At 40.7% G+C, this 12,182-nt stretch overlaps 1 protein-coding gene across 1 annotated transcript in view; it reads left to right on the forward strand.

Annotated features, from left to right (window-relative positions):
- Positions 1-691: 691 nt before the first annotated feature.
- The window catches only part of LOC147087146 (Fc receptor-like protein 5), a 40,057-nt gene continuing 28,566 nt past the window's right edge, over positions 692-12,182 (forward strand). Inside the window, exon 1 of the mRNA XM_085978205.1 lies at positions 692-831. Within this exon, the coding sequence (XP_085834331.1) occupies positions 801-831 (31 nt within the window). The 5' untranslated portion in view covers positions 692-800. The remainder of the gene's footprint in view (positions 832-12,182) is intronic.

Genomic DNA, 12,182 nt, shown 5'->3' on the forward strand with positions numbered 1-12,182 from the left:
ATTTGTGATTTTAGCTCAAAAACGCTACTCACCACACGTTGAGAGTTTACGTACATGCATTCTAAACCCATCTCTGAATTTGTCATTGTCTTTTTTAGTCTGCTCCTACATAAAATTGTATTATTACCGCCTCAAGTACTGTCTTCTCTAGTACTAGCTAACACAAGCACTCTTTTATGCACCTTATTCCTCTTTTCTACTTGAATATGCTGGTGCTCTTTTCCCTGCCAAGTTAGTGTAAATCCTCCCCAACAGCAATAACAAACCTCACCCCGAGATTAATGGACCGGAGTCTGTTGAGGTGCTCACAGGTGATGAGTTCATAATCCCACTTTAGGAAACTTAAATCTTAAATTGGGGTAATTGATTAGTTGACGGCAGGAAAATAAACAGGAAACAACGGGAGGTCGTACATAGTCAACTAGATAATTAAGGTCCTTCAGGGAAGAGAATGATAGTAAACTGTTTGGGGTGAATTGTCACACCGCAGGGTGGAAAGAGGTGGTAGCGATTTTGCAGCCCGTTTTCAACCCTAATGATTGTTGTTGCCGGTTATTATTGTCTAATATTCAAATTTTGTAAAGCTGGAGCTTGCAACGTTCCAATCCGTACTGCATTCCAGCTTGTAAACAAACTCAGTGCTGTTGCTTTAATTGTGGGGATGACCTCACTTCCTGCCGGCCTCTCTTTCTGCTCTCAGTGCCTCAACGCTTCCTGGTATGAACTTCTGCGAGGCGGAGCATAACAATCAGTCGCCGTTACTTACAGCTCTCATCTCTCAATTTAGCTCACACTAGAACATGGAGAGAGCCGCCATGTTAATGCTGTTTGGTGAGTCGTGATCAATTTATTACCTGCTTTGCTGGATTCTGGGTCTGCGAGGTAACTGAGTGGCCAAATGTAAGCAGGAGAGTGGGACTGAATCCGGTGGTGACCGATCTCCGGTAGTTCAGTGGATTAAAGCAACTCCTGGCAAACTAAGTGGACCACTTTAGATCGGCAATCTGTCAGAGTGGATATTTGTTTGTGCTGAATTCTCCATGAGTAACATTGAGACAGTGCAAGTGGTATTAGTTTTCGGGAGAGGTGAGAGATTTGCAGCGTCGGAGATCAGATATGCAATGTATCCACTCTCCCCAAGGGCAAAACAGAAAACCGCCGCCCTTACAGCCATGTTCCAGGGTGAGTCTCCTTCTTCACAAAGGAGAGGGGAAAGATAAGAGTAATTGAAATAAAACGGTTAAGAGTATGTCTGATAAATCACAATATCACCTGATGAGGTGTGCGGTTTCACAATGTTGTTCGGTTGACTTAAAGGTTCTTCTGTCGGTTCAGTAATGCCGGCTAATCTGTGGAAAAGAACAGGAATGTACCCGGTGGGCAAAGGAAGATGCTTTCTGGCCGGCACAGTCACAATGGATCGAATGGCTTCCTGTGCCGTACGTTTCCATGTTTCTACAATTTAGGAGGTTTGGAAAGAGGAGAAGAACAATATTATCTGACAGTGGATATTACAGTAAATATATTTTTAGCACTGCCTTTGTTTCTGGGACACTTTTCTTTCCGTGAACATTCGAGTTGAAACCGCAGCCTTCCGTTTTCACACCTAACTGTTGCTACTTTTCTCTGCATGACTGAACATTGTCCATTTGTTTGCTTATTTTTCATTCTCTTTTCACACTTTCATCTCAATGTAAGGCGTTTTGTGATATTTGTGAGCCTGCGTGTACTGTCTGTGCAATTAAATGTTTCTGGTGAATATTTCGGGCAGCTTGCAGACCTAGAAATTTATTTTAACCCCTTTTCCTCATTCAGTCTGCAAGAGCTGAGCATCTGACTGTGATATTGATCTGCCCAGAGTGCGGACACTAATGTCCGCTAACAAATGCTGGGCTGCATCTGCCCTGCTGTGCTGATAATTTATCTCTTAGACTCCATTTTTTCAATCTCAATTTCCACCGTCAGTACCTCCATTCATTCCATAAGGGAGATTCCACGGTGGCCTTGCTATTCTTTTCCGTGCTATGGTCGATTGTGGAGATCAGTAAAAATGCTCAGTTTTTTCACACACACACCGCCCAGCTGCTTTCCTTTGTCTTTCAGTAATGGTTTCACTCAGTCACAAAATGGACCATGTGTGTATCTGTGCATCATTTACCATGGCTTTGTTTCTTCAAGGCAAAGGCACATCCTGATACCAGCCATGGATTTTTGAAATTGTTTACACATGGTCGTCTCGATAGGCCTTATTTATTTAGCCATTCAATCTTACAGTGCAGAAGAAAGACATTTAGTCCCAGGATCGAGGTTTTAACACATAACCATGCAAAATATGAAAGATTATATGGAATCTGATTCAATCACACTTTCAGGTAGTGTGTTCCAGATCTTAAAAAACCTCTGTGTCAAATCATTTCACCTCATCTCCGCTCTGGAACTTTAGCTGTTTATCTGAAATCTTTGAACTTTGCTTGCCGACAGTTTATCACTCCTTGCTCTATCAAAGCCCCATATATTGCTAATAACTCTGTTGTAAGGAGAGCAATTTCAGCTCCTCCAATGGATGGCACTCATACCTAGTATTATCCTGGAAACTTTCTCTGATCCCTCGCGAAGCACTTGAAATCATTTCTAAAATGCGGTGTTTAGAATTTTACACAATACTCCAGTTGAGGCCTAACCAGTAATTTGTGAATGTTTAGCTGGACTTCCTTGTTCATCTATTAAGTGCATCTTTTTCCAAAGCCAAATATCTCGTACACGCTCTTAACTGCCTCTTTAATTTGCCGTGCCACATTCAATGATCGGTCAGCATGTGCTCCCAGTTACCTTTGCTCTTTGACAACTTGAAGATATTGTCATTTGTATTATAATGCCTCGCCATGAAGTTTCTACCAAAGTGCTTCACTGCACTGTTAGCCACAGTAAATTCCAGCTGTCATAGTCTGCCCATTTCACCACTCTGTCTATTTCCTCCTGAATCTGCTGCTATCCAGCTCTCTATATATAACCTTGCCAAATTTTCCATCAGTGCAAAATTCGAAATGTTACCCCTTATACACAAGTCCAATTCATGTAGGTAGAACACGATTATCAATGGTCTTAATACCGCCCCTTGGAGGAATACCACTGCATATTTCCACACATTCAGTAAAACTTCCATTCACCACTGCTCACTCCCTCGTATCAATATATTATCGCCCCTATAATACCATGAGCCTCTGCAGTTCGGGTGATTCTGTTATGTGATACTTAATTGCAATTCCAGATATACAAAATCTACGGCACAACTTTCATCAGCCCTCAGGGATATTTCATCAAAAAACTCAATCAGGTTAGTCAAACACAATTGTTCTTGAAAAAAGCTTGCTTCTGTAAGTGAGAACTTAATGTTGTCCTTGACAATGGTCTCCAGTAGTTTTCCCAGCACTGAAGGTGGACTGATTAGCCTGGCATTAACAGGTGTATCGCTCTCCCCGTTTTGAAGAGTCACATGATATTTGCAATCCTTCATTCCTCTGGCGCTACTCCCATTTCCAAGGGGTTTTGTAAGATTGCGGTCAGAACTTCTGCTATCTCCTCAACCACTTCCCTCAGGAATGTAGGATACCTCCCATATGGATTGGCTGACATGTTAATGTAATTAACGCAATCTTATTTTTCATATTCTTTTTATGTATTTTATCCAATCCAGTAGATCTACTGCAAAAATGGACTCCATCCTCTTCCTATGTGAAGACGGATGCAAACTACTCATTCAGTACCTCAGTCATGCTCTCTGCGTGCACAAGAATATTTCCTCTTTTGACATTAATCGGCCCCACCATTCCTTTAAAATTTATTAAAGGTGTATATTACCCACTAATCTGTTTTCATGGGCTTCCTTTGCACTTCTTATATCGTTTTTACATTTCTGCCTGCACTCGCCCTATTCAACCTGGTGTTATGCTGCGTTCTGCAATTCTCATTTGTCATAAGCCTCCTGAACTCCGCTTAGTGCAATCTCTATTCTGTTTCTCATCCAGGCACTCTAACTTTGGAAGCCCCATTTTTCCTTCTTATGGGCACATGCTTGCTTTGTACAGAGGAGAACAAATCCAGCTTCTCCAGCTTCTCCACATAACTGAAGTCCCTCATCCCTGGTACCATTCTGGTAAATGTTCTCTTACCGTTCTCTGCCATAAGGTGAACATTCCCAGCTTCACAGGTCTCTGCACATAACTGAGGTCCATCATCCCTTGTACCATTCTGTTTAATATTCCCTTAACCTTCTCTGCCATAAGGTGAACAATCCCAGCTTCACTAGTCTCTCCACATAACTGAAGTCCATCATCCCTGGTACCATTCTTTTTAATATTCCCTTAACCTTCTCTGCCATAAGGTGAACATTCCCAGCTCACTAGTCTCTACACATAACTGAAGTCCATCATCCCTCGTAGCATTCTGTTCAATATTCTCTTAACATTCTCTGCCATAAGATGAACAATGACAGCTTCGCTGGTCTCTCCACATAACTGTAGTTCATCATCCCTGCTACCACTCTGGTTAATCTTCCATTAACCTTCTCTGCCTTAAGGTGAACAATCCCAGCTTCACTCGTCTCTCCACATAACCAAAGTTCATCATCCCTGCTACCATTCTGGTTAATCTTCCATTCACCTTCTCTGCCTTAAGGTGAACAATCCCAGCTTCATTAGTCTCTCCACAGAACTGAAGTTCATCACCCCTGCTACCATTCTGGTTAATCTTCCATTCACCTTCTCTGCCTTAAGGTGAACAATCCCAGCTTCACAACTCTCTCCACATAACTGAAGTTCATCATCCCTGCTACCATTCTGGTTATTCTTCCATTAACCTTATCTGCCTTAAGGTGAACAATCCCAGCTTCACTAGTCTCTCCACATAACTGAAGTTCATCATCCCTGGTACCATTCTGGTAAATATTCACTTAACCTTCTCTGTCATAAGGTGAATAATCCCAGCATCTCAAGTTTTTCCACATAACTGAAGTTCATCATCCCTGCTACCATTCTAGTTAATCTTCCATTAACCTTCCATGCCATAATGTGAATCATTCCAGCTTCACTCGTCTCTCCACATAACTGAAGCTCATCATCACTGCTACCATTCTGGTTAATCTTCGCTTAACCTTCTCTGCCATGAGGTCAACAAACCCAGCTTCACTAATCCCGCCACATAACTGACGTCCATGATCCCTGCTACCATTCTGGTAAATTTTCCGTTTACCTTCTATGCCATAAGGTGGAAAATCCAAAATGCACTAGACTCTCCACATAACTGAATTCTGATTATCCTCCTGCAATTCTGGCAAATTTACTCTGCACCGTTTACAAGGTTATCAGGTCCTTCCTAATGTGTGGTGGCCAGAATTGGACACAGTACTCCAGCTGAGGACTAACATGTGATTTACAAAGGTTTAGCATAACCCTTTTTCCTTTTATATATTATGTCGCTAATATTAAACAAAAGATATTAAAGATTTTTTTGACACATTGATCAACGAGTCCTGCCACATTTAAATACTTTTCTATGTGCGCTCTGTTTCTGAACGCCCTGTAATATTTTATAATTTCCTATACACTGCCTCTCCTCTTTCGTCTGCCCAAATTCCAAAACTTTATATTTCTCTGTATTAAATGTCAGCTGCAATGTACCTGCCCATTTCACCAGTTTCTCTCTGTCCTCCGGAAGTCTGCTACTATACAGTGCATTGCTTACTACATATTTCAAGTTTACTACTTTTCCAACCAAGCTGCAAGCTGACTTGCTTTTCAGATGAAAGAAATGGAGAATATAAAGCACTTGGCTTTCATGCACTTCCAAATGCAATTTAAAGTTTTTTATTTCAATGTCGTTTAATTACTTTAAATTATTTGGACTCAGAAACAAACTACATTGATTGCAATGTTCAGTTGTATTTGCAGCACAATAGTTGTGTAGTAGTCGTTTGTACAGTTCTATTTCTTCCATTGTGTTTCTATATAATTCCCCTAATTTATAGTTTACGAGAGGTAAAGTGGAACATTTTCTCTTCATATATTTTACGAACATAAGAACATAAGAATAGGAGCAGAAATAGGGCATCCTGCCGTTCTCGCCTGATCCGTCATTGAACAAGATCTTGGCTGATCTTTGAACCCCACTGCACCTTCACGCATTATCCCCATACCCATTGATTCGCTTAATAACCAAAAAATGATCGATCATGGACTTGAATATATTAACGACTGAGCCTCCAAAGCCCTCTGGGGTAAAGATTTCCAAAAATTCACCACCTTCTGATTGAAGAAATTACTCCTCATCTCAGTCCTAAATGGCTGAGTATGTATTTATAGACTGTGAACCCTGGTTCTGGACGCCTCAGCCAGGGGAAACATCCTTCCTGCATTTACCCTGTCTAGCCCTGTAAGAATGGTATATATTTCAATGAGATTAGCTCTCATTCTTCTAAACTCTAGAGAATATAGGCCTAGTCTGCTCAATCTCTCCTCATAGGTCAATCCACCCATCCCAGGAATCAGTCTGTTGATACAACGTTGCAGTCCCTCTATGGAAAGTATATCCTGCCTTAGGTAAGGAGATCAAAACTGTACACAATTTGAAGGTTTGGTCTCACTGGGGCCCTATATAATTGCAATAAGTGTCTTGAATTCAATTTCATTAATAATTGAATGTCTGAGAATCATTCTGTTAGTGCACTTCTAATTGTAAATGTCAAAGCAGAATAGTGTAAATGTGTCAAATGGAAAATCTTGCAGGCCTATGAGGAAAAACATATGAGGGGGTCTAATGTTTTGGGTCTGAGAAAGAGCCAGGACAGGCACGAGGGGCCGAATGTCCTCTTGCTCCGCTGTCAGGCTCTGTGATTCGCTGATTCTATCTGTGGTGGTAAGCAAGGTATTAACTAATTATACGGTTAAACTATATCAGAGAGATTGTCACAGTGCATTTTCATTCAATATGTTTATCCTCATTCTTGGGTCTGATGCCGTTCCCTTGCTGTCAGGGTTGAATTCCTCATTGTACGAGGTGACGCGCTTCTGAGCTGTAACCAGGGGTTCTGTTGTCAGCATTTTCTTTCACTGTTAACCTCAGGCTGAAATATTTTCATCATCTATTTTTATCGGTAATTAAATCCACTTTTTAGTTCCACACAGATTGCACCTGAACAACCCCAGCTTCTCTCATCCCTCCTCATAAATTAAGTGCATTTCCCTGGTACCATACTGACAAATCTGCACCTAGCCTTCTCTGCTCAAAGGAGAAAAAATTAATCTTCTCTAGTCTCTCTTAATAACTGAAGTACTTCTTTCCCGGTATGTTTATGATAAATCTCCCCTTAACATTCTCTGCTCTAAGGAGACAAATCCAAGTGTCTCTAATCTCTCCGCATAACTGAAGTTGCTCAGGCCTGGTGCCATTCTGGTGAATCTCCAATTACACCTCTGCGCTCCAACGTGGACAATCCCAGCTGCTCTCCTCTGACTACATAACTGAAGTCTGTAAGATCAAGACCATCAGTTCAGCTGCTACATCACACAGTTCCCCTGATAACAACGCTCAAACAGTTCTGAGGCTTCGCCCTCTCTGAGCACTGACTCTGAGTCTTTCCCGAATCTCTCTCCTATCCCCACGCATGCTCTTCCCCTGTTTAGTTTGCCTGTGAAACCCATCACCTTGGCCTTGAACTTATTTTTAGTGAACAGCTGACCATCTGACTTATTTTCAGACCTTAAACAAGCTGATGTATTGAATTATTGTCACTTCAGTTACTGTAATTCACTTGCAAAACAGCATTCTGTCTGATAGTATCCTCCGATTTATCCCATTCTGTTTGTGTGATGTCCCTAAGCACATCCCCTTTTCAAGTTTGGAAGTTGCTGGTGGAATATGAAATAACTATTTTTATTTTAATAATTGAATCAATTTGTACTAATAAACGACAGTATGGATTTCCAGTCGGCTAAAGCAACGCACACGGTGGTGGATTATACAAGAATTAATTAATTTTTCAGTTGAAATTGTATAAGAAAGATTGCCACAATGTACTTCTTTAAATGTGTTTAAACACATTCTCGGTTCTGAACCACTGTTCTTACTGTCAGGGGTTAAATTACTCTCTGTCCGAGGTGAAGCGATTCAGAGCTGAAACCATAGGCTTCTGTTTACAGCATTTACTGTTACTGTGAAATTCAGCCTGAGAATTAAATAGAATACATTGCAATAACAGCACAGAGACAAGGCCATTCGGCACCAAAAGGTCTATGCCATTGATTATACTCCACATCAGACACCTCCCAATCTATTCAGATGACACTATCAGCATATTCTCCTATTCTTAACTCCCTCATGTTACCAAATAGTTTCAAATTAAATGCATCTATGTTATTCACCGCAACTGCACCATGTGATCCCATTTTCCTTATTGTGTCCAATCACTGCGTGAACAATTGTCTCCTAAAGGCCTTATTGGATAAATTGAACTAAGTCATCATCTCTCGGTTTGAAAAAGCACGGTTTAAATTGTTACTCGACTTAATTTGGAGAATAATGTTTATTGTCAGGAGAATAGTGGAGCATACTGATCCCCCGATAGCTCAGTTAGTGCCTGCAGTGCAGACCTAAGAAGTACATAAATGTAAGGCCGAATGGTCAACATCGGCTCCTTGCTGAGTTCCCTGATCTCCAACAAGCGGATACTGGCGCTACCATTCAGCTCAGTGCTCTGAGGACAGTGAAGGAAGCCTCTGCCAAAAGTCGTGATGCAGCACTTTGATATCTGTTGCCTGCTGCAGAGCGAGCATGCGCGGTAGGAGGGTAAAGTTCTGCCGGGCTCACCACTGCTGACCTCAGGTCAAGCAACCCACTCAGTGTCTGCACTCAAACATGAACAGATAATGCCGGGGGTATTGGACACTTCGCGAGAGAAACTGAATTTTTAATACAGTCACTGTATATTATACTAAATATATTGTAGTTGTCTCGCTTGTTTTGAGACACTGTTCTTTCTGCGAGCAGCTTTGTTCCTCTTTCTTTGAACTGAAGTTCCTTCGAGTTGAAACCGCTGACTTCCGATTTCACAACTAACTGCTGCTGCTGTTCTCTGCAGTATTTAGCATTTCCCTTTGTTTGCTTATTTTTCATTCTCTTTAGCATCTTGCCTCTCAACTTCAGGCACGTTTTGCTATCATTGAGCGTGTGTATACTGCTTGTATATCTAAATCTTTCTGGTGAATAATTCAGGCAGCTTTCAGATATAAGAATTTATTTCAATTCCATTTCCTCATTCAGACTGCTGGAACTGAGCATATCACTGAGAAACAGATCTGAACAGTGGGCTGAGACGAATGTCCTTCAAGCAATACAATGCTGCAGCTGCCTTTGGTGCTCAGAATTTAGACTTTATCTCTTCAACTCAATTTTTTCCCAATCTGAATTCCTACCGTTACTGCCTCCATCTAATCCATAATGGAGATTCCACGATAGCCTTGTGTTTTGTGGTATGGTCGCATGTGGAAATCTGTAAAGATGCTCATTATTTGTACACAGACTCCACCCAGGTGCTTGCTTTGTCTTTAAATGATGGTTTCACTCCATTAAAAATTGACCATTTTTGTATCTGTGCATCCCTTAATGGTGTTTTGTTTCTTTAAGGCAAATACACTACTCTCTGCCTCTTATCCCTTAGCCAATTACGTACTCAATTTACCATCCTGCCTATACTGTCATGTGCTTCTACATTTCGCATCTGTTATGTGATATTAATTGAAATTCCAGATATACAAAATCGGCTGCATGGCCTGTTTGTTATTTCTTCAAAAAACTCAGTCAAGTTAGTCAAACATGATATTTCTTGAACAGCTCCAAGTTGACTGTTCCTTTTTACACCATGCTTCTGTAAGTCAGACTTAATATTGTCCTTAACAATGGTCTCCAGTAGTTTTCCCACCACTGAAAGTAGACTGATTAGCCTGGCATTAACCGGTATATCTCTCTCCACTTTTTTGAACAGTCACATGATATTTGCAATGATTCAGTCCTTGGGCACCACTCTGATTTCCAAGGAGCTTTGCAAAATCGTGGTCAGACCTTCAGCTATCTCCTCCACTACTTCCCTCAGCAAGGTAGCATACATTCCATATGGATCGTGCGAATTGTTAACGTAAATATCGGCAACTTATTTTCTACCTCCTTGCTATCTATTTTATCCTATCCAGTACATCTACTGCAACATTAACTTCATCATCTTCCTAAGTGAAGACAGCTGCAAACTATTCATTCAGTACCCCAGTCATGCTCTCTGCCTCCACAAGAATCTTTCCTCTTTTGACATTAATCGGCCCCAACATTACTTTAATGCTTATAAATGATACATTTTACCCGCTAATTTGTTTCCATTTGCTCCCCTTTCCCTTCTTATGTAATTTTTCAATTTCCGCCTGCACTCTCCCTATTCTACCTGGTGTTCTGCTGTATTCTGCAATTGACATTTGTCATAATTTAATTTAACCTCCATTGTCTTTCTCATCCAAGCGCTGTAGCTTTGGAAGCCCCATATTTCCTCCTTATGGGTACATGCTTGCTTTGTACCGAGGAGAACAACCCCAGCTTCACCAGTCTCTCCACATAACTAACTTCTGTCAATCTTTCTACCATTCTGCTAAATTTCCTCTGCATCATTTATAAGGTCATGAGATCCTTCCTAATGTGTGGTGGCCAGAATTGGACACCATGCTCCAGCTGAGGCCTAACCTGTGATTTACAAAGGTTTAGCAAACCTCCTTCCTTTTGTATTTATGTCTCTACTATTAAAGCAATAGATCTTAAAGGTTGTTTTAACATATTGATCAATAGGTCCTGCCACCTTTAAAGATTTGTGAATGTGCGCTCTGATTCGGAACGCCCTGTAATATATTTTAATTTCCTATACATTGTCTCTCCTCATTCGTCTACCTAAATTCCATCACTTCAGATTTCACTACATTAAATGTACCTGCCCACTTCACAAGACTGTCTCTATTCCGAAGTCTGCTGCTATCCCCCTCACTGTTTACTACAATTTAAAGTTTACTGCATTTCCAACCAAGCTCCAAGCTGACTTGATTTTCAGTTGAATGAAATGGTGAATATAAAACACATGGATTTCATTCACGTCAAAATTGAGTTTTATTCTTATTGTTTCAAAGTCGGCTAATTTCTTTAAATTAATTGGACTCAGAAACAAACTACATTGATTTCAATGCACAGTTACATTTGCCGCACAATACAGGGTTATTAGGCGGATTGTATCATTCTATTTCATCCATTGTGTTTGTATATAATACCACTAAATTTACAGTTTACGAGATGTAAAGTGGAATATTATCTCTAAATGTATATTAAGAACATAAAAACATACGAAATAGGAGCAGGAGTAGGACATCTAACATTCCAGCACTATCCCTAAACACCATGATTCAATTAATATCCAAAGATTAATCGATATTCTGCTTGGATATAATTAACGACTGAGCCGCCACAGCCCACTGGCATACAGAAATCCAAAGATTCACCACCCTTTGAGTGAAGAAATGTCTCCTCATCTCTGTCTTAAATGGCCGACCCATTATTCTGAGACTGTGGCCCCTGGGTCTAGACGGCCCAGCCAGGGGAAACATCCTTCCTGCATCTACCCTGTCAAGCCCTTTAAGAATTTTATATATTTCCATGAGATCACCTCTCATTCTTCTAAATTCTAGAGAAAATAGGCCTAGACTACTCAGTCTCTCCTCATAGGACAATCCCCCCATCCCAGGAATCAATCTGTTGAACCATCGTTGCACTCCCTCTATGGAACTCTAATTGTAACTGTCAAAATGGAATGGGCTAAATGATCCAAAGTGAAAAACTTGCAGGACTTTGAAGAAAAAACATATGAGTGGGACTAATGTGATTGGTCTGGCAAAGAGTCAGCACAGACACGATGGTGCTGTGGTTCCAGCGCTGCTGGAAAGTTCTGTGATTTGCTGATTCTATCTGTGGTGGTAAACACAGAATTAATTAATTATATGGCCAGAAACATAAAAGAAATATTGTCAAAATGTATTTTCCTCCTTAAATTAAATTCCTCATTGTCCGAGGTAAAGTGCTTCTGAGCTGACACAATAGGTTTCTGTTTTCAA

Source organism: Somniosus microcephalus, unplaced genomic scaffold, assembly GCF_052327205.1.
Source record: "Somniosus microcephalus isolate GS21.2 unplaced genomic scaffold, FLI_Smic_1.0 unresolved_chr6, whole genome shotgun sequence".
NCBI classification, from domain to species: domain Eukaryota; kingdom Metazoa; phylum Chordata; class Chondrichthyes; order Squaliformes; family Somniosidae; genus Somniosus; species Somniosus microcephalus.